Genomic DNA, 24212 nt, shown 5'->3' with positions numbered 1-24212 from the left:
GTTTCATCTAAAAATTCACAAAAATCACACAGTTTGCACCAGACTTTGTAAAAAAGAAAAAAGTTATGCAGTTCTCGATGCAACCATGAAGCCAGTAGAGACTCAGCTGTGACCTACCATTGCGTGACAAAAATTCTGGGACTTTTCAGCTGAACTTTGCTGAACTGCAGGATGTGTAACGTTTCAACAGAATAAATATATAAAGAAATTCCACATTCATGCTTTTCTTTTAGAATTTATGATATTCTAACTTTTACTTTTTTACTCAAACTCTAATGTTTTAATTGTCTTATTTCTGGCCATAGTTGTGCGGATTCCTTAGAGGAAAGGACTTCATAATGCAGTGAAAACAAGCCCACAGTGATTTAAATGTAAAGAGAGAGTCAGTGAGTTAATAAATCCTGAAAATCATCAAACTGGGAGTTTACCCTGCAACAGATAAACTAACTGATTTTGTGATGACATTTGACATTTTCTTCTTAGCTCACTGCTATCATTTTAGATTCAACACAGCTCAGCAACGGCTATCAAAATATCTACAATGAACTGCAAAGAAAAAAGATTTTGGGTTGTAACAGTGAGTGTCATTGAGTAAGTGACTGATAAGAAAATAAAAGTGGAAAAACGAGAGGAGTTAAAAAAAAAGAAGCTCTATATTGGAAAGCAAATTGCATTTCTTAAATGATGATGTGGTTCCTCCTTTTTTATGTCTGGAGCGGTGTACCACTCAGTCCAGTGCTGAACTTATAAACCTAAATGCTGCTGTCTGGGCTACAGTATTAATGGTGTGCTGCTACAGATAGGGATAAGTTATTTGTTCATTTCCTTGTAATGAACTGACCTTACTGCACAGCAACCAAACGCAAGCTAAATCCCTTCCTTCCTTTTCAATGTGTTAATCTTTTAATTAAATGGACAAAGTCTATTGGGAAACAACACTAAGAATGGAGACAGATATTAGAAATAATAGGACGGAGAGCGAAAAACAGAGGATAGATGAATGGGGGGATGAACAGAGGGTCTATAAATAAATAATACCCATCTTTCTTTCACGGTAGACATATGAAAACAGTGTAAGTGTTATTACAAAGAAAATTAAAAACTGAAAAAAGGATGATTGGTAACAACTGACAGGAATGAGGGAAATATAATATCAGCCCCAATGAGCAAAGCCGAGTTTATGCAACGCTGCATCCATCTTTCCTCCCCCTCTATCTTCCCTGTTTTCCCCTTTCTTGTTTCCCACCTTTCCTCCCAAAAGACTCAGGTAGCAACTAGAATCAGAGATGACAGGTACACAGCAGGACACAGAGCAAGAACAAAAGGCAGAACAAGGAAAGAAAGCATGGAGGAAAATAAAGAGCGAGCAGAGTGGATGTGGACAGACTTTTTGGGCTTGGCATGTCTGTCTTCTGAGAAAAAAAAAACATATAAGAATCAACCTGTAATGTTTTATTGAGCTGCTAAAATCTATTATTTACAAGCTTCACATCTGGGTGGTCAGCTGATTTGAGGAAAACACACCTCACCTCTCTGCTGCCTCTCTCTCTCTTTCTCCTCCCTGACTATAATGTTTCATGGCAGGTTGATGCTTGTCGTAACTTCACAGAGACTGAGCACCAATCAGCATCGAACTCAAGTTGCACACACATTATACATGCGTGGGGACTCACAATGTGAGAATCAATGTCTTAGTTGCAGCAGGTGTTTGCATCTTTGGAAAGATAAAAACAGGCTCACATATGCTCTTGTGTGTCCATGTGTGTCTGTGCAGATGCTGAAATATATTTGCTTTGATAACAAATGCCCTGGGATCCAGTCCATTTTAGTCGATAATGATGGAGAGCATCTGTGAGGAGAACAGTGTCCAGAGAGCAACATGTGTGCAAATGTTGGGGTGTGAAGATAACTCACAATAAGACTGAAAAAAAAAAAAAAACTAGGCGATAGAGAGAAAGACAAGGGGTGAGACAGATAAAGAAAGAAACACAGACAAATGAGAGGGGAGATGCCGCTAAATACGAAAATAGATGCAGACAGATTGTGACACATGTTGAGCGATAGAACAAAAGATGGGATGGAAAAGAAAAAAAGCAAAACAGGGAAATAAGGGACAGAAAGAGGGAGAAATTCACACGGATATGACTCACATGGTGGACAGGGAGTGCAGGGTGGAGAAGGCTCCTGGGGCGATACTGGAGATCCTGTTGTCATACAGCGACAGCAGACGCACCGAACTCAGACCCGTAAATGTGCTGTTGTCAATGCAGCTGATCTGGTTGCTCCGCAGCATGCTGGAAACGCAAATACCACATATTTAGTGACAGCCAATAGACTACCGTTTGCAATTTAGTGCCTGCAAGATTACAAAAATCCTGACTTTAACCCTCTGTACTCCAAAAAGTACGAGCAGGTTTGAAGAGCATGTTGTCTTTAAAAACAAATCACCAAAATGGCATCATTTATTAGAGGCAGGAAGTGTAAAAACTGAGAGAATGATCAGATTTCTGGCTTTCCAGTGGTACATGGACTGCTCATCCGTGGCAGGACATGATGTTGGGAGATCTAACTAAATCAAAGCTCTTACCTGATTCTGTAAAATACAAAACCAGTCAAAACCAGGGAGCCAAAAGTGACTCACCTGCAACCAAATGTCATGCGACAAAAAATTCAGGAGAGTTTTGGCTGCACTGTATCCTGTGTTTACACAGATCAGATAGGGACAAGTATGAAACAACTTAAAAATGTAAGTATTAAAAAATCTATATTATACAGAGCCACCATTTCTTCCAAGTATTGTAACAGCTGTAAGCAATGGATATGTTCATGACAGACATTTTCAAATTTTGCTGCTCAAAAGATTTGAGGTTCTCTCTATTTCCAGTAATGGTTGTGTTGTTTCTATTGCGATATTTATATTGCAGTGTAAAATCAGTTCACAGCAAACAAAAGTCTGTCATGTACAAAAAAGAAAATGAACAAAAAAACACCTCTAAAATGTTTGGGGTAACTAAATGTTAAAGTTATAGAAGAATACCTCATACTCTCAATTTTTCTTTTTCTTGAATGAAATAATTTTTTAAAGGATCAAAGTCGTACTATGTCCTGAGCTGAAAAACAAATACTAAACTACATACTGGCAGATGAAAAGAAACAAAAGACAGAGATAAAAGAACATTACCTGTAATGACATGGACCAAGATAAAACAGAGAGCTGGGGTAAATTCAAACCAGTCCCCCCAGGACAACTGTGACAGACACTGTAATATGACATTAGCTTTTGACATGCAGTCATATGGGACCAGGCTAAGTGAGTTAGTTAGCATTAGCAATCTCTGGGACAGGCTAACCCAGTTAGCAAGGCTATTACGGGAGCAGGGAGCCTCTTAACATAATACAGAGACAGCCATGATACCATTAGAGAGTCATTAGCCGGCATATATATACATGATAGCATTAGCTAGTCATTACTGAGTATACACAGACAACATTAGCTCATGATTGCGTACACTATCCTGTAACCCCTAATTGGGCACTAGCCTCTTTATGGTGGGTGCCCAAATTAAAGCAACAACAATATGGTGTCATTAGCCTTGATTTCAGGGTGAGTGCGTAAACAATCCTGGCCCTCTCCTTTCAGTCTGGGAGAGAAAAAGTTAATGAAGTCCACCATAAACCAGATGCTAACACAACTCATGGCCTGCTTGATGTAAGTCCTTTATAGCAAAAAGTAACAACCATAACAGAACATGCATGCAACAAAAAAACACTCAGACAGTAAGCAGGACAACTAAACTATATAAAATCAGAAGCAGAAACAGTCAGCAACATGGTTTACTGTTGTAATATTAAGTTAAATTGTTTGTCTCTCACAGCAATATGAAAAACATGACAGACACATATTGAGAAACCTTCTAAAAGACCAGTATATAGATGCCAGATGGCAGTTTAGTTTTAATCATGTAAACAAATATTTAAACACGTATTTTTAGCTCTGACATTTATGCACTGATGCATCAAGGGGTGTACTACGGTATAAAGTAAGTTCTTTGCATAAGATGGTTTGACAAAACCTAAAAACATAATGAGAGATAACAGGTGTAACAACAGCTCCAGGTTTCTTCACCAGGCCCTGTGCATGCTTCTATCAAAGTGGGCATTTGATGCATCATTTGATTCTTTCACGGCACAAAACGCACCAATGGTGTGACGTCTGCGTCAGTCAAGAGGAACAGGCTGTAATAATAAAGAGCTATGAAAAATAGAAAAAATTTATTAGGGTAAAAATATAAAAATCACTGTTAAATGATGCAAGAGAGGAGTGCTGGCAGAAAATTGTGAATCATGTAAGGGAGTATATTTATCTTACTACTCAGTATCTCTCAATGCAGCCACTTCTTTCTAATGTAAACTCTTGAACTGTAAGGTTCATACATTAGGTTCATACATTAGGTTCATACAACGTGATGAGGTTTATTTACATCTGACACCATCCCATAATGAAGGACACTGACCAAATCTCGCTAAGAAATAAATCTTCCTTCGGTACACTTCTTTGCTTTCTTCTCAGTAGTTTTTGTTACTGTACGTCAAGGCTATGGCACCATTTATTTTCTTAAAAAGTAGATCAGCGGTCACATAAAAAAACACTGCTGAAAACAATCACACATAGTTGTGTTTCCACCACTTCCATTAACCTAAACTTCACCTCATTCTGACCTAATACCAAGTCTTCCTACTAAAATTTAATGATTCAATACCTCACCTCCCATTTGGAAGAGGACAGTGTGAACAGATTAATGCTCTCACAACATGAATTATACAAACACACACACACTACTGTAAAATACACTTACAGAGTTTTCAGGCCACCGAGGCCTCGGAACATGCGTCCCTGCAGTCCAGTCAGCTTATTCCCCGTCAGCAGCAGCTCCAAAACGCCAACCGCTCCATCAAACGCACCTTCACGGATGTCCCTCAGCTTGTTGTTGCTCAGGTTACTGCAGAGAGAACAAACAAAATTACAATGAACAAATGTGGGTGTTTTTCATATTTGGAGGATTGTCGATGAAGTTGTTCAAATACACGATCGGAGGGGTAAGATAACCACACATGCAAACACATGAGTGTCACACACATGCATAACATTTCCAATTTAATTGCAGCAATCAATCACGTCCCTTCAACTAATAAAGGTTAACTCTTCTCTCTTTCATCTTAATATCCTTGTCTTGTACATTAGCCCGGATTTTCTGATAACACAGCCAGCTGCTACTTTAACTCACAAAGCAGACAGCAAACACACACGCATAAAGGTAAATGAGACAAGTGGTCACATACAACTGAGAATGATTGCTATCTCTCTTGCTTGGAGTGAAATGAAAAGGAAAAGAGAGCGCTCGGCCGCAGAGACAATAACTTGAGATGATAGCTATCACAACTACTGTAGCTTTCATTCATAGCTACTTTTGTGTTTCCTCTTATCAGCGTTATGGAAGATGAGAGGAAAGAGAGGAGACGAGCGGAAAGAGGATGAATAAAGGCAGTTAAAAAAGAATAATAAAAAAAAATGATTCCAGGCAAAGTTAAAAAGCAACAGAGCAGATGAAAGCATGAGAGAAAATGGCAGGTGAGGAGAGGCGAGGAAAGGAGACGAAGCAGCGAGGGAAGGAATTGAGAGAAGGAAAATGGAAATGAGTGCTGGCCAATCTATATCGTCAGTGACACTGCTAGATGGTTAGCAATTTCCTCTCCAATAAATCAACTTCTGGTCTCTGCTCTGTCTTTCTCTATCTCACTCTGACACACACACACACACACACACACAAACCTAGAGTAGGTTGTAGATAAGGGCTGACTGTAAATCTGAAGCGAAGGCCCATCTTCTATTTCCATTTAATATTTTCTTCCTCCATCCCACCCTTCCCTTCTCTCCATCTTTCCTCCCACCCTCTTGCTTGCCTTCAGTTTCCCCTCTTCCTGAATCCCTCGCTCAAGTCGTTTCTGATGTTTACTCCCACCCATAGTGCATGCATGTTTTCTCACATTTCTCTCATGTTTTTTTCTCTATTTTTCTTCCTTAATTGTCTTTATTGACCCTGTTTTGCTTTCAATCACGCCATTGCACTCCAATCCTTCCTTCTCTTCCTCTTTTCTTACTTTTTAAGTTCCAGTTTTATCCTCCTCTTTCTGTTCTCTCTCTCAGCTGTTGCATCATTCACTTTATTTAATATGAACATACCAAATAGGGAAAAAACAACCGAGCAACCCACTAGAAATGACAAAGAAATGTGAGATACATAAGATCACCCTGCTTTTTGCCCAGTTCGCATAACGCAAATTGGATGTGTGGATATATAAAGAAAGGCAAAAACAAATAAAAAGACAAACAGCCTTGACCATAATAGAAAAAATAAAACCATTGGACAAATATAATAGTGCTTATTTCAAAAGCATACGTACATCTTCCTCAAGTTGGGGAGCTTCTTGAAAGTCCCTGTAGCCTCCAGGATGGCAATCTCATTGTCGTTCAGCCGCCTACAGAGAGGAAGATGGAGAGACGGAGTCAGATGTTGATTCTTTCACGAAACAAACTGCTTCAAATTTCGCGCACACACAAACGAACATCTAGCCTAGCCACGCTAGACCCATGTTCTGAAGACGCAAGGGTCTAGGCACACTCGACAGGGAGGGAGGCGGGCTAAAAGGTTGTCTATCAAATCACTCTGCAGCAATTGGGTAGGTATACAACCAATCAGCGCAACGAATAGGCTGACGTAGTTCCTAGAGCGCCGGAAATCAGAGGATGCGGGAGTTCGGTGAAGCCTTATTTATTCAGTCAATGGGTGAAGCTCAAGTATATTACAGACATGTTAACAGAAAGATTATTCAGAGTTGGTGCTAATGGAGCTTAACGACTGTTGTCGTTTTTGTTGTCGACCCTGGCAGAGAATTAAATTCGTTGCCGTGGGTTGTCTAGCGCGGCTAGGCTAGTTGTTTCCGGTTGTTTCTGTCAGAATCGTCACGCCTCTGTCGTCAGTTAGTTACGCCCGCCTTCTGACGCTACACTTCATGGTGATTTTTAGGAGCATCCAACCTCGAGCCTTATGGAGGGTAACTAGACCCACCCTGGCAGAGAATTAAATTCGTCGCTGTGGGTTGTCTAGCGCGGCTCGGCTAACAAACATCCACACAGAGAGATGCTGCCTCGTGGCCGCATGAAGGTTAAGAGGACTTTAGTGACGGTTGAGGCATGATGCAGCACAAAACAATGAAGGGGGGGAAGAAATAAAAAAATAAAAAAATGGAGGGAAGAGAAGAGCAATGAATCTTTTCTATGTAGTCATCAATACCCACACTGCCCTAAGCCAAGAGAAAACAGTTTGAGAGATAGGAAGCTAGACATCTGCTTTATTGAGGTAATTTGTACTAAAAGGGAGCTGCTAAAAGGATGCTCTTTGTGCATGTGTATGTGTGACGGAGATAGAATGAGAGAAACTGAGGAAAGAAGCAAAAAGTTCAGCTTTAGGGGACGCTGTCTAATGAGATATGGGTGGTTAGACGAAGGAACAACCTGTGTAAAGTTAAACTGAAATGATATATTGCAAAGTCTCAAGTATATCGGTGATGGTGGGAAAGTGATACTGCTTCCGCTGCTGGGTTAATTTGCATATGTTGAATGTAGGCAGTGTGGATAAAACATCTGATCTCTCCACCGTGTGAGCTACAGCCTCTGACATAAACTGCACATTTAATTGAGTGCAAAAAATTCTCTGAAGAGACTGATTTCATACTTTTTGAACACTCTCAAGGCCAAAGTCAAGGGTTTTTATGGCTAGTGGAAAGAGCCACCAAGAAAGCCTGAAAGATAGAAAGATTAGAGAAGGAGAGCAAAAATATAAAAAGCCTTCAGCTGAACCACAACCTCCCCTGATTTCCCCTGATAAGGCGGGTTACATGGCCCGACTGACGGCTTGTGTGTGTATGTGTGTTAGTGCACGCTTGTGGCCTCCAGAAACCTACTGGTTAGTCGCGTTCTTAAGGGAAAGAGAGCGCAAGACAAGGTGTCGTAAACAGTAGAAACTTTGATGCGCCCTCTAACCACCCATAAAGGACAAAGTATATATTTTTGACACGAAGCATCCTGGGAATGGTTGGACAGGAAAAGAGGCAGGATTGGAGGATACAAAGTTCAATGAGAGAAACAGAACCAAAGAAAGAGACAGATGAATTGGGGGATAATGGTCTGTGGAATACAGGCGATATTAGTTATCTAAAGTGGCAGCCATGGCTGAATTCACCATTATACGACTAACCTCGCCAATATAAGTAATACTGTGACAGCCGTCCTGCATCTGCCTTAATGCTGCAGCGGTCTCCCTCCGCAGCTTTTCTCCATTACGACCACAGTGACAACCATAGCAGAAACTCTCGTCCTTCACCCACATTTTAAAGATGCCACCAATTCAGCACTAACAGGCAAAACACTGCTTCTGGCCAGATTCCTATTTCCTTGCAGGAAATATTAACTTATTGAATATATGATCAAGGGCCAGGTGCTGAAAGTAAAATGGGTCTTGCTGATTTTAAAGCAACACATTTGAGTCACAATTCTGAAGCGGAAATCCAGCTTTTGATCTCCAATTGTGTTTATTTTATGACCCATGAGCAGTTTGTCAGTCTGTAAATCACATCATAGAAATTATTACATATGCTGTCATGCTGTGTTTTCAGCAGCTCTTTAAAATTCTGAGCAGTTCCTTTCTCTTTGAAGACAAATGACTGTAATCCCTTAACATAATGCTTCATCGCCCTCATACATATAAACATATTAGGGTTGTAACTAATAATTTCATCAGCTGTGTGGTTTTGTCCAACATCGGGTCAAGGGCTTAATGATATTCAACTCACATACTACACAGGGAAAAGTAGCCGCCCACACAAAGTAGAGGCTGGAACCGTTGAATTTATGGTCTAAGCGCCGCAGCACTAAATAAATATTTTGTCAATGATTTTACAAGATTCTGAATTCATGCAGACTTTTTAACCTTTCTCGCCATCACATTACAGTATTCCCGCGGCGTTTTATCTGTTGCTCCTTTGCCATTCTTCAGCGGTTAAATAAATGATCCATGGGACTATTCAGTATTCTAGTGTGAGACCCTTCGCCAGACATGATGATGGCTCCTTTGGGACTCCGAAGGAGATGGAAGACTGTTGAGGGGCATTTTGGTCTGGGAGCTAAAAATGAAAAGTGACATTCTTGATACTGCACTCAGAGAAGCAGAGGCAGAGGACGCACGTGCATGCATATGTACAATTGTGTATTTCTTTGCATGTAAAAAAAAAAAAAAAAGCCTACAGGTTTTAGTCTTTTAATGTGATTTTGAGTGCACGTTCAAACATGTATCCATGGATGTATTGGTGTGTACGAATGAAGGTGTAGAGCTTCTTGGCAAGTTTGTGGTTATGTTTAAAGGTGTGCGGCACTTTACACTTTCAGCTTTGATCAGTTTAAAGGCCAATTCATGGTTTTTGCAGCTCCATGTGCTGCCTGATGCGGACTTTAAAAGGCGACAACAGACGTACACACTGTTCTAGTCACACGACAATTGCTACGCTTAAGAGAGTCGCATTTCCTCTTATACTGAACACAGAAAAACACACAGGGCTCATGTGGACATTTCTGAAGAGCTGGCTATGACTTTGTCCTTTTCACAGGATATAGCAGCTAGTTGCACTGTGAGAATGGGATTATCCATGAGGTGTGTCAAGCACAGTAGGTGGACATAGTAAGGGGTTTCTGGAGAATTTACACCTTCCCTCCGTGTTTGGGATCTGTCGATGGTTACCATTTCAGTTACAGCTGTTCTAATCATAAATTATAAAGGTGTTGTTAATGGCAAATCCCCTCGCACAGCCTCTTCTTGAAACAAGCATTTGCTTTGCTGAGCAGCATTTATTTTCCGTGCAGATGCGCAGTCAGGTCATACAGTCTCCAGAGCCTCGCAGATTTTATGTGCGCATATATCTAAAGGAAACACCAGCTGACTTACAGGTCGGTGGTGTGCTCAGGGATGTGTGGAGGTATTCGGGTCAGTTTGAGATTGGAGCAGTCGACCACCGTCCCTTCACAGCGACATTTCTCTGGACATACCAGATCCTGGAAACACTCCCCACTCAGACGGCTGCGATAGTCCTCCTGACCTGCAGAGGAGAGTGAGAGTGGAGGAGAGGCAAAGATTAAAGCAAAGAGAAGGTGACATGGGAATAAGGATAGAAGGAGGGAGAACGGTGAGGGTCGAATGAGTACGAGGTAAACAATACAGGAGACAGAAGGAAACAAGTTGGAAAGAAGAAAGCAGAGATAAATTAAATCGAAAGAGAGAACAGAAGCAAGAGAGAAAAAAGATGGAGGGGAAGAGGAAATGACAGGAAGATGAAATGAGACACCAAGGACAATAAGTCAGACATGATATTTTAAAATCTAAGTGCTGTCACATGACATATTACTAGTTATTATGCTTGCGTGTTTAATGTCAAAAATCATGTTGTGCCAATATGAGAAAAGCAAATCAAAACAATAAACACTTAAAGACATAAGCACATTCTAATGCTGGACTACCAGATAAAGTAATTCCCTGCAGGAGTTTGTTCTACTTTTGTTCATAATTCACTTGTCAAAGGTTATAAAATCTAATCAGCCAACCAGTTATTCACAAGACATGAAACTATGTTTTTCATTTGAAGAAAGAACAGTTGTTCCTGCAGCACTACACTGTAGCAGACTCAGTGCTCATACAGGCAGGGCTACTTCAGCATGGTGACCGCTGTAAATCAGATTAACAAAGAGATATCCAGGTGGTTTTATGGAATCATCCTGCAGATAAATGTGGTTTAACCCCGGATGTTTTTGTTTAACAAGGTGAACCAGAGCCCACTTCTGTTATTTAGATATAATGTGAGTAGATATTATTTATGACCACGAGTGCCTGTAGAATAGACCTGCTCTACATCATGCAGCATCTGTGTTTGTGCACCATATACTGCACTCTTTCTAGAACTCATGGTTGTCATTACAGCTTTTTCTTCCTCCTGCTCTCTCCTTGTTTATCTGTTCTCTGTCAACTTAACCGTTTCTGCTATCACACTGTTCTTACAGTGGCAGAGACTACTTGTTCCTTCATCCTGTCTCTGCTCGCTCCTGGCACACGCTCTTTATGGCTCATCTGTTCACTGCTTGTCATTGTTAAACAACCACGACCACCTATTGAGGGGTCGTTTGCGATGCATAATCTCGATCTGAGCTCAGCAAATGATCGCCGCTCTTCAGTGGAGGAATTTTATGGAATAATGTCTCTGGGCTGCCTCTAACCTTGTTGGTTGGGAAGCTGATGGAAAAGAACGAGCAAGGGAAAAATTAAGGAGGAAAGGGGGGGAGGGTAAAGAACAAAGCAAAGAACAAAGTGTGCGTTTTATAACCTCAGAGAGGTGGGTGAAGTTTTCCTCAGTAAAATCAAGGGTGAGGGGGAAGTACAGAGGTGTAAAATCAGCCATGCCAACCACCAAAACGTTGCCATGCCAGTGGACAATTTGAACACTCAGATGTGCCTTGAAATGCTATGCAGATATCTTAGTACTTCCCAAAGCAAGCAACACCAAAGGCATGAGTTCAAATAGATGCTAGCAGTTGAGCAATCGGGGTGAAAGTGGATATTTTTCGAATCATTCAAATGTACCCTGTGGAGTTTTTGACCACCAGTAGCACTGTGAAGCATTTATTTTACATTTGGGTCCTCGGTTTGTTTGTACAATACATGCGCATGATAGCACCCATATAAGCATGAAAGTACATGTGCAATGCAAATAAATAAATACATTTTTTTTAAAAAAATCTGCAGCCACTTTCATGCCTGTTCCACTAGTCAACTGTTGGTTCATGCAAGGAAAAGATGCAAAAATGACAACAAAAGGCAAGTAAGAAGAACAAGAAGAAGTCTGCAAGCTAACAAACAAGACACACAAACAATGGATAGTTTAAATTATTAATAACTTAAGCGCTCCAAATATCTTAAGGGGAGGTAAATACATTTATCACATTTGTTAGGATTCAACCCAAGGATACAAACAATGGAAAAAAAAAAAAAAAACACTGACTGTAAACATAAGTTCTGGTTTACAAAAACTCCACAGGGCACCAAAATTTCATAAGCAGTAGAACAGCAGCTACTCAGTGCTGATCGACAATGCATTTTCATGTCAGATTGTCCGTCTATGGCTCGATTATTTCAAACATAGTTATAATCCCGTGTATCAGAAACCCTACGCTTAAACGCAAACAGACAGAGCTTAAGTGTTTGACCCCCAGTTTTTGCTCCGAGGCGTGTGACTGGCTGGGAGAGGCAGGTAGGCGTGTGCTGGGCGGTCCCTGGCGCTTGACGGAACCATGTGATGACACAATAGGCGGGGCCACATGGTTAGATCAAGCACAAGAGACAGCTGCACGAACCAATCAGAATGCAGGTCCACACAGGAGGAAGGCGGGGCAACAGAGAGCTGCACCAATCAGTCAGGGAGCAGGGTCCATACAGGACAGGAGAGGCAACAGACAGCTGCAGGTCCACACAGGAAGTAGGGGGGAGGCAGGACCAGAAAGACTGCCCACCAATAGCAAAAATGTCCACACAGGTCCAGAGAGGAAGAAGAGATGCAGGGAGAGGCATGGGACTGCAGAGAGGAAGGGCCGAAGCAAAGGTGACAGCCATGGCCAGCTTTGGGGGGAAATCTGGAACCTAATTATCACACATCATTATCTTTTCTTAGCACAATCCCATTCAGCATAAGGTTAAAGTGACTGCTGGAATTCATTCAGTTGACAGAGGTCCCCTATTATGCTGCTTCCAAACCCCATGATTTGCTCATAACCACCAGTTTAACACAACTCAGTTTCAACAGTTTGCATGGGAACTTTAAAAATTCATTTCCCAGAGACCTATTAAAAAAAGGCAGAATATTGAAGAGAGGGAAAACAACCTGAAGAGCCGCTGCAGAGAGGCAGTGTTGATGTGAAGTGTACATCTACACAGACACACACACACACTCACACAAGTGGGCAATCTCAGTGTATGGCCAGTCCCTGCTGAGTTAGTTATTGTGCTGCCTCAGTATACTGGATTGGTCTGTGTTGTAATTAGTGAAACCCATGGCTCGTATCAAAGGAAATAACAGTAATATAACACTACCACAGAGACAGGCACAGGCTGCGTGTGAAGGCTTGTGTGTGTGTGTTCTGTGTGTTTTAGTAAATGCAAATCAGTTTCAGTTTTATTGGAGTACTTTACTAAACCCATGAACATTTAAAACTGCATTTCTTTGCTACACATTTTTACTTGTGTGTTGAGGCGTTTTACTTTTAACCTGATATGTAAGAGTTTATATTGACCATCAGAATTCATTATCTGGGAATGTGTGAGTGTTTAACCCTTCCTCTTTTCAAATATGGTTGTACTACTCGTAACAGCAAATCAGTTTTGAGTGAGTACAATAAGGAAACAGTATTATTCAACTTTTTACAGTTATGCCAAGGCACTTACAGAGCTAGTTTAAGATTGGAGAAACATTGTGGTCCAGAAGAAGACAGAAATAGTACACAGTGACTTCAGACATCTTTTTTTCACATTTTATCAAATCCACAATCACTCCCAAATCTCAAAGCCCCACTGATTAAATACTAAAAACTCTCCTCCTACCATCAAAGCTTAGATGTAATCTACACTCTTGCTTCCTACAGAATGTGCTGATCAAAGAAGCTTCTGTCTCTTTCTTCACTTGCACCTCGAGCACACCAGCTCACCTAAGACTACTCTGCACCACTCACAGGCAAGTTGAACTATTAGCTGCTGTATCTGTACACGCTAGAACTGCCAACATATTTTAATAAAGAAAAATGGCAGAGAAAACTCCACCCTGCAAACTGGCAGGATTAGTTCCTTGTGTTTGTTACATATGAATCCATGTTTCTTTTAGAAAGTCATTAATATGCTGCAATTTCAAAGTGGATCCACGATGCTGACTGCTCATTACACTCATGATGTGTCTTCTAGCATATAAAAAGTATCACATGTGCATGTAAAAACAAGGTAACAAACTTAATTTTCACCAGAGTGGCTCTTAAACAAAAGTGCTTTTGTTGCCTTAGCCTCACCACAGGGACTCTGGAGTGGAACACTGATTTCTGGTGTGAGTCCACCAACCACCTCCTGTTCATTCTGACAGTTCATGAGTAGGGGCTTGATTCATCTACAACAGACTCCCTACCTCTGACCATAATCCAGTCAGCAAAAAGGTTGGGAAAAACCATGTAGTTCAGTGTAAGAACCTGATTTCGAGGACACTGAGTCGGTGTGTTTTTGGAGTGTGAGTGAATTCATCCCCTACCTGTGCACCTGAACTTCTTGCCTTTGACCTGGCTGATTCGCTTGTTAGCCAGCCTCCTGGGATGACTGCAGCGTGCCCCACTGGTCTCTATTGGGTTGTCAAACAGGTAGTCTGCCAGCCACTTCAGGTGACAGTCACACATAAAGGGATTCTGCGCCAGATGACTGAGAGAGAGAAAAGGGAAGAGGAGAGAGGGGGTGAAGGTGGGAGAAAAAGAAGAGAACTGCACAGTTACTGCTGCTGCCTCACGTATTGTGTTTTCTGTAACACTTTGAGGATACTCGAACAAAATATTCAACTGATTCAACACATCAAAGCTCATGCATTTGCTCATAAAGTACTGGTTGGATATTTAATGTTTCATGCGTCACATTTTTACTCACTATGGGCTCATTTTTCACTGCAATAAAAATTCCTGCACCTCTGTGGAAACAAAACGATGGCCTGAATAAGGTGTAAAGCCCTAAAGAGCACAGAATTTTTGCTTTTTCAAAGGATATGATCAGCGCAAATGGTTTATTTTGGAACATTTTTTAAAAGTAAAACATGAAGGATTATCATTTTAATCTGGCCTTTCATAGACGAGTATCCTGAGGACCGTTGGAATGCTGATAATGCAGCAATTCTTCCAGTATTTACAGTTTCTGGCTCTGATAAATGATGCAATTTTGGAGATTTTTTTCCCCAAAGTAACACCCCTTTCAAACCTGCCAGTAGGTTTTGAGGTTCAGAGGGTTAATCAAGTTGAAAATTTCACAGCGGAGTGTTGGCGTTTACTCGGTCTGGATAATCTTGTTTAGAGAACTGTGTTGACTCAATGGGTTAGGACTAGAGCTGCAGCTAATGATCCTTTTCATCACAAATCAGTTTTTACTAATTTCCTTTTAAAGTCCTTGACATTAAAACTTTGAATTTCAAATCTCTCTAAGGATGTAGTGATGTCTTCAATTTACCTGTTTTTTGTCTGATTGACAGTCTTCACCGAAGTTATACTGCAGAAGAAACTATTTCGCATTTAAAGCAAATAATCGATGAATCAATTATTGAAATAGTTGCTAACTGTCATTTTCTGTGTCAACATTATGCACCGTCATTTATGCAGAATTAACTTTATGTAAAGCAGCCCAGGTGTCCCTTGCCATCACCTCCAGCTATTCCTGGTTGATCCCAGGGCACAAAGCATATATAATCCCACCAGTCTACTTTCAGCTGAGCGTGAATAAGAAAACCTCCCTGAGGAGGTATCCAGGTGGTCACATGGCAATTAATTTCCTGTCAATGGAATAATCAATTAATTGACTAATTGCTGCAGCTCTGGTTAAAACACCTCTTGAAAAAAATCATCAGAGCCTCACTGTACTTACAGAGTCTTGATGGAGCGCAGAGGTGCGAACAGTCCTTTACTGATCGTCTGCAGCTTGTTGTCGTACAGCGACAGCAGGTTGAGGTTCTGCAGGTCCTGGAAGGTGTTGACTCTCAAGCAGTTTATTTTGTTGGCATTCAGCAATCTGCAACACACGGAAGAGCCTTTAACATTTGATATTTCTCTGGATCTGCTTTGTTTATTTTGCTTCTTTATTTTCTCTCAAGAGAAACCAAAGATAAATGCATATGCAGATGATGAGAATTTATTTTTCTCAGGTGCATCTCTACCCCAAAACCACTTCTTTTCTCCCCCTGTCCTCTTTATTCTCACCATTCCTCCCTCCGTCTCTGCCCACAGTCATCCACCCCTCCCTTCCACCGGCACACTCATGATTATATTTTTTCTGGCCGTGACACATAAATCTGAAAATTGTGGTTTTATACTTTTTCACTTTCTCTTCTGGAGCAGGAGGGAAATATCTGCTGTTGGGTGTGTGTGTGAGCGTAATATCTTGTTTTGATGGGAGAGACAGATGGCGAGGGGGGTAAAGGAAGGAGGAAGAGGAGAGGGAGAAGAATGGAGATGGGATGGGGGGAATAATGGAGTGAGACAGTGAGGGGACAGGTGAAAATTTAATTTGGACTGACACAGATATATATATTTAAGTGAAAGAGGCTGACAGGCAAAATGGAGGAGAGAGGCAATGGAAAATGAGAAATGTGATAGAGGGATTAAGTGAATGACAGGAAAAGTTTTCACCTATACCCTTCTCCCTCTCTCTCCATCTCACCGTCCTTTCATACCTGCACTTCATTAGCTAATAAATCCAGGCTGTGAGGGGTTTTCTCTGCATTTCTACCTTTCCTCCTCCCACTTCTGCCGTCTCATTCGCCACCTTTTTGCTCTCCTCTCTCACTCACCGATCTCCTTTCTTGTCTTTTGTTACATTCTTAGTTCCGGCATCTATTCCACACACGCTCAACTGTGTATTCCTTTCTTTCTTCGCGCGGCAGATGACTGAGTTGGTGCAGCAGCTCCGCTTAATTGTCTCAAGTCATCCTAACGAGCACCTGCACTGGCACGATCAACTTATACATCCGCACTCGCAGGTGAATCCACGCACACACATGCTGCTCTGCGACATATCCACGCCTCATTAGGCAGCTCACAGGGGGAACTAATTACTTGAAACTGCAAGACTAAAACAAAGCAGCACAGAGAATATAAACAGCAGACCAGTAGCTTTACAGAGCAATAAACACAACGTTGACATGTGAAGCTTGATTCAGCGGTGAAGTATAATCTAGAATTATGATGCTGGAGAAACTTGACGTTCTTGACAAACTCACTGACTTTTTAGTGATGGAAGGTCTGTCAGTGGTGAAATATTAAAAGATATATTCCTTCCTGATGACGGGTGAGTGAGCACCAACACCCCCAGGCTGTGTCTTTTTAGGACGGACCAATGATGTGGCAGGGCAAGAATATTAGCTAGTCATTCAGTGCTTTATTTATTCGTTGAATGAACCAGTCACAAATGCACCGAAACGGTCGGGAATTATTCTATTAAGGGAGCATGCATGCGTGTATAAACAAATATAAAGCATTCAGTGATTTAACATTTTATGCCCGCAGCATCATGAGGTCGGGGGGAAATGCTTTTTCAATTGGGGCTGCTAACTGTTAATGATGTCACATCTTACATACATTGACACGAAAACACAAATTTGATCTCTCTGCTTCCCCCTTGCTCTCCTCTCTAATCTATTCAGCGTTTATTTGTTTCTCCATGTCTCCGTCTTTCCCATCTTTCACTCTTCATCCGTCCGTCCATTAATTTATCTCTCCATCCACACCCCTCACCCATTCCCTCCACCTTCTCTGTCTCTGCCTATGCACCATGCATTCAAATGATCCACCTAAGCCTGTAAAAAGGTGTTTGTGGGTTAGATTCACTCATCCTCATTCTCTTTGCTTCGCTTCACTTTACGATGGAAAAGCCCAGAACATTAGCTGCTTCTGCAGTGGACTGCGGCATTTGCGAGGACCATATGCCACATACAGTACTTATGTAGCCGTTACAGAATTTTTTTTACTGCATGCTGAACCACTGCTGCAGTTTGAATCTGTGCCCACGAGGAATAATTCAGAATAAATAGATGCCCTCCTAGAATACACCAACGCTTAGAAGCACTATGGGAGATCACAGTGTTTATTGCGGTGCACCAGTCTCTGTGTTGAGAGTTTTAGGAAAGACATCTCTGCAGATACACACACGTGTGATAAAGGACAGATGGAAGGTTAATGCATGAAGAGGGGACTCTACAGGAGTTGCTACTGTGCAATAGTGATGATTATCAGGATTTGGTACTGCAGTATCTAATGCTCTCTTTCTCATCAAATTACCACCAAATGGACTCATAACATTGGCTTCAACTGTGATAAATGTGATTCCAATGAATGTTCACTGTAATATAAGTATATTAAAACATGCTCACATATGTTTAGTGTACACAATTTCAGCACTATTGAATAAATAAGCCAATCAACTATGCATTTTTGTCATAACAAAACCTTCAAGCCGACATGTTGAGGCATGAAGAAAGCAGTATGTTTACTGGTTGCCAGTCCATTTCAGAATATTGGACCAGACTCTTAGAACCCATGCAGCGTTTCCTGGGTAGTCCATACATTACTTGACTGTGTTCTTTTGTTTACTGAATAATGTAGTTTATTGTTTCCTGGGGAACCACACACATAAATTCAGGCACACACATAACGGCAGACGAGGCAGACAGTACTTACAGCAGCTGCAGGGAAACCAGTCCATCAAACAATCCCTTGGGCAGTTCAGTGATCTTATTGCCATACAGCACCCTGCGCAGGACAGTTTAAACAGCATCATTTAGGTTGCAGCCTTTACAAGGCTTTACTTACACATTAAGACTTACAGTATGTGATCTGAAGCCCAGTGTGTGGCTTAGTAAAATACTTTATATAGGTTTTCCTGACAGTAATTCTGCTGACGCTGTTATATTTTGTGAGAATACTCTGGCAGTTTGGATGATGCTGTCGAAAGGATTTGGCTCTTATCCATTAGCATTTCTCTGACAACTGCCACCCTGAACTGCTGTGTAATTTTAACATTTAAAATATTTTGTGTAATTTGCAGCATTTAGGCTTCGCGTTGATATCCTACACGTCACTGCTGAGCATCGAGCAGCGATGTTGGTCTCCAAATATATGTGCATTCATATCAAACACTTTTGGATTCTTAGATAGCAATGTGTTTAACTGTCAGATGTATAAGCATCTTTAAAGGACATGTATCCTCAACATATGTACTTTTCATGAGCTGAGAACAAAAGCATTTTAATCTAAAGATGCAGGCTTTCACCGGTCACCGTTGCTGTGATATAAAACCATTAGAAAACAGACTGTAAAATAAGACTCTCTGTGTTATTACTGTATTTCGTTGCCCAAGCCATCTTCCATTGAATGCATTACAAATATTCAGCTCTCCAAAAGAGAGGATGGGCATTAGTTTATCTGCTCAGAACAAAAAAAGTAATCACACTCAGCCAGCTGGAAAACTATTTCAGTGAGAAGCACTGAAGACATGTTGCAATCAAAGACAAAAAAGCAAAAGCTGTCTGTTTCCAGTGCAAGGTGGTTTTCACCTTTCTTTTTTTATGTCTGATTGTAAAAAACACACGCAGCACAGTCATTTCCACACCAAGGAGTTTCTCACTAAGCATGCTGTTTTGGACCATTTATCTCATTTGATTGTCAAAAACTGAAATTACGTTTGAAATGTGCTCCCAATTGCAGTTGCAATCATTTAATTCACTTGAGCAATTTTATATTTTGCTTCATCACGGCTCAGCGGGGCTCTGGTGCAGAAGTCGTGCCTCTCGGTGGCTTTCCTGTACAGCTGAATTGGCTGCATGCGTGTGCACGTATTTACGTGTGCGCACGTGCATGTTCAGTCTTAACAGCCAGCTGAGTTCACCTTGTCTGCTCCTTCTTGTCTGTCTGTCCGTCTCATTTTCATGCTCCAGATTGATTCAAATTAAACTGTCCTTCATGTTCTTATCACAGTCACCCTCAGAGACACACACACACTAAGTCATTACAGACACGTACAATTACACACACACACACACACACAAACCCATGCAAACATGCACACTCTGCTGCATTGTGTTCCAGTTGTCAACATTGACTGGGACAACATTTTTATTTGCTTAATGTCTGGAAATGCAATTACCTTCCTGTCTGGATATGCGTTTGTGTACATGTCTGTGTGTGTTTGCATGTCCGTGTGTCATACTTACAGTGAGGTGAGTGAGCGAAGACCGCTGAAAGCATCGGCAGCAACGTCAGAAATCTGGTTCTTACTCAAGTCACTGGGGAGAGAGAGAGAGAGAGACGGAGAAAGAGAGAGAGATTACTGTAATACACAGTAATGGGGTTCACTCTTTGTGAATGTCCTAGAACTGTCTGACAAATGATCAAGCCAGAATACATCAGCAGAGGTCAAGGCAAGGGGACAAGAGGAAAAAAAAAGTGTAAGAGGGACTGAATGTGTGACTAAATGAGGGAGAGCGAGAGAGAGAGAGAGAGAGAGAGAGAATGATGGACGGAGTGAGTAAAAAACTGAAGCGACAGAAGCGAGAGAACCAGAGAGAGAGAGAGAGAGAGAGAGGCAGTGAGATGCCACTGGAAGCGGTGGCATGTTAAGTGCAGTTCATGTCATTCACTTCCACCACTGTAAGATATATTATTAAACGTTGCTGTTGAGGTGAGCCTAAAACTCCATCCGTGCGTGTGCGTGGGCAGCTGGGTGAGCAACCTTACAACCTCGCACAAGTCTGCAAGTCCAGCGTTTTCAGGCATTTGCATGATAAGGACATTTTTCGCCAGTAAGCGTTGTGTCTGTGGGTGTGTGTGAAAAACAGACAAGAGGAGCTGAACTGTGTGCCAGGGTGTCCATACTGGAGTGGACTGCAGGTCAGACTCTTGGTTAATAATAAATACTGCTCATCTGCTTAAAGTTAATGCTCTAGAGTCAAGAAATTTTGTTGTTTTTTTTGTTGAGGTATATCAAATGAGAAGAAACTTCCATAATTATTAATTAAAACTAATTCAAACATATTAATGCACACCAGTCTGTTAGGACAAATCAGTGTATGCAGGACAGAGTGTATTTGCATGTGCACACAGTTACATCCAGACAGACTCACATCCTCTTGAGCTTCTTGTAGGCAGAAAAGGCTCCTGCTGGGACACTTTTAATCAAGTTCTGCTCCAAACGGCTGAAAAGAGAGACAGAGAGAATGAAAAGAGAGAGAGGGATGAGAGAGTTAGGTGAAGACCAACTAACCTTTATGAAAAAAAGGTTATTTAAAGAAATCATTTATACAACATTAAATGAAATATTAAGAGAAATTCTGTGTACACCTCCAGCAACAGTGCATCATGCATGACACGGCGGGTTCATTTTTCTCCTTCAAGGTTATTATAACGCCCTGTTACCGCGCAGCCCCAGCCGAGCACAAGTGCACGGAGAGTTCAAAAGGTGGCTGTTCCAATCAACATCTACACAATATTTCTGCAGGTTGGTCAGGGCTTCGCAGCAGAGTCTGGCCAAGGTCGCTCAGTGTGAAATGTTGACTTGAGTTTCGCAGCTCAGCACTAATGAGCTTACATGGGACCATTCTGATCTGGTTCTATAAGAATCGCAAGGCCGGTCTTGCAGCCAGATCTTGAACTGCTGATCGCAAAACCTGTCCTTTTTTAGTGAATCTGAGGCCAAAGTATTCAGAAAGTAGAGCAATACGCTTAAGTATTTAATGGCAAAGCATGGCTGGCAAGTCAAATACAAATTCTGGAGAGACTGTTTTATCGGAAGTAGTGCATGGCAGCAGTACATGAACAATTATAATCTTCCAGTCATCATGTTTTATGTATTTATTTGGATGTCCCATAAATTCATTTGATGGAGTCCCAACACTCAGACTGCATTTATGACATCCTCAGTTTCTCAGACTTTTCAGGCTAAAGGGCCAAAAGGAATTTATTACATCTCTTTTTTTCTGGAAGACTGCAGACTCATTACATCATCCTGGTAGTATTACTCTATTATCATGTGGGGACCCATCAGAGCTCGGCATAGAGCCCACATTTGGGTAAATTTACTACAGTTTAGTTTCTGCTCTGCTGATGGTCTAAGAAACACATTCATCTATGCACTCTTCATGTCTCCTTGCTGTTGCGATGAAAAGGAATGAAAGAAGGATGGAAGAAAATAGCAAAGAGGGATGTAAATAAGAAAAAGGAGACTATGATAAAACAGTCAGAGGAGTAAGAAGGAAAATAAAGAAAAAGGGAGAGAAAGGCAGAGGAGAGACAGTGAGGAGAGAAATCGTAAAAGGGGAGTGGGAAAAGAGGACAACGAAGGAGAAATCAGAGGAGTGGAAAAGTGTGACCAACAGGGGAGAGGAGAGGAAAAATTAGAGGAGAAGAGGAGGATGCAGTGAGGTCCCAAGGCCAGCAACAGGGTCAGCTGTCAGAATGATAAATGGAAACTAATCCACCCTTCTTCTGCTTCTCATCCTCCTCTTCAGCCACCGCCCATTTTCTTTCTTTCTTTTTGAAATCATGTCTATCCATCTATCCATTCCAAGATACAGACTCAAAGACAAGCAATGATCAAATTTATGGGATTAAAAGCAGTTCAATTTAATTCATTGAGCCAGTGTGCGACTGCCATTCGATATCAGGGTTTTTAAATGAAACGCTTACGTAGCTCTGGCTTCGAAAGCAACACAATCCTTACACGTACAGGTGCCTGCTTCTTGGCTTGCATTGCCCTCTAAATTTCAGCCCCCAGCAGCCAACAACACTTTATTTCAACTCAGGGGTCAAAATAAATCAAGAATGTGCGGATACTGACAAACACAATCTGCACACACAACAAGGTACAAATTATATCAGGGGCCAGTGAAACAAGGTTGAAACAAAGACACTTAGAGGCTCAATATCAAAGGGATGTATTAAAGGGAAGACATTTTGAGATCAGATATAAAAAAATCTATAAGGTGACTAGGCAATTAAATGACAACTGAAACAGGAGATGAGTTTGGCAGGAGAGCAGGTTTACAATCAGCCAAGTGCACACACACACACACACACACACACACACACACACACACACACACACACACACACACACACACACACACACACACACACACACACACACACACACACACACACACACACACCCTGATAGCTTCCTCACACACACACACACACATATCTCTGTTGATGTTTTACCAAAGTTAACGCCTTGACAAAAACACAAAAACATTAAATTGCTTTGTGTGCCTTATATTTGACTTGAGGAGTCGAATTAGCGCGCTTGGGAGTGTAGTTGCACGATGTCAACATGAGCATACGCGCATTTGGCAGTGAGCCTTGCCACCACCATCCAGAAAAATGACTTTGTCTCCATTAAAGGGCTGACAATACATCATCCTATTATGCGCTATTGTCTCTGGCTGCAGCAGCAACATTTATTATAATGGATCCAATGCTAATTCTGTGTGCGCCTGTGTGTGTCCTAGAGATTTTATAAGATGCTTTGGTACCTGTGGCTCAATCATAAGGCATGTGTGCATGTGTGTGTGTGTGTGTGTGTGTGTGTGTGTGTGTGCGCGCGCGTGTGCGTTTGACCCTCCCAGAATGTGTGTGTATATGAGTCCAACAACAGGCTGGTGTGTCTGCATATATGCGTGTATGTGTGTGTGTGCATCTATTACTTATGCTAGGGAGGTATAGCGGTATTGGTGTAGAGTTGCAGAGGAGAATTGCTCCTTTACTCACAGAGCAATCAACCAGCTGTCCTCTGTACAAACAAACAGGGTACAGCGATCAATACGGATATCAAACACGTCCCTCTGTGGGGTGTGTGTGTGCGTCTTCGTGCGTTTAAAATGTGTGGAAAAGAAAAGACGAAAATGAGAGAGAGAGAAGAGGTAGAGTTTGGCTGAAATAGGAAATGAAATACCGAAACAAAACTCGCTATGTGCTGCAATTTGGGTTCTATGTAGGACCTAATTTATCATGGTGTATCTAAGTTTGCAAAGATCACAGTGAGGCTGCACATGTTGGGTACATGTGAGCATGCCTGTGTGTTTCGATTAAGCACATTTAACCTCTGGCATGAGAAACATTTTGGACAAGGTGGTGCTATTTCTTTTTAAAATCTGAAATGTTAAAAATGTCTCCATAAATAAACATCCCATATCTACCATTCTACACACATACGCATTTGCATAAAACCAGCATAAACGCAAACATGTTACGTTCAGTGAATAAATAGAAAAAACTCAAATCACCACAT

At 41.4% G+C, this 24212-nt stretch overlaps 1 protein-coding gene across 1 annotated transcript in view; it reads right to left on the bottom strand.

The window, feature by feature from the left end:
• slit3 (slit homolog 3 (Drosophila)) overlaps nucleotides 1–24212 on the bottom strand; it is a 303620-nt gene that overhangs the window by 49395 nt on the left and 230013 nt on the right. The window contains 9 exon segments of the mRNA XM_051954454.1: nucleotides 2151–2294; nucleotides 4857–5000; nucleotides 6463–6537; nucleotides 10056–10206; nucleotides 14437–14600; nucleotides 15801–15944; nucleotides 18608–18679; nucleotides 20140–20211; nucleotides 21049–21120. Of these exon segments, the coding sequence (XP_051810414.1) occupies nucleotides 2151–2294; nucleotides 4857–5000; nucleotides 6463–6537; nucleotides 10056–10206; nucleotides 14437–14600; nucleotides 15801–15944; nucleotides 18608–18679; nucleotides 20140–20211; nucleotides 21049–21120 (1038 nt within the window).

Source organism: Acanthochromis polyacanthus, chromosome 10, assembly GCF_021347895.1.
Source record: "Acanthochromis polyacanthus isolate Apoly-LR-REF ecotype Palm Island chromosome 10, KAUST_Apoly_ChrSc, whole genome shotgun sequence".
Classification (NCBI taxonomy): Eukaryota; Metazoa; Chordata; class Actinopteri; family Pomacentridae; genus Acanthochromis; species Acanthochromis polyacanthus.
This window is presented reverse-complemented; position numbering and strand designations above follow the sequence as displayed.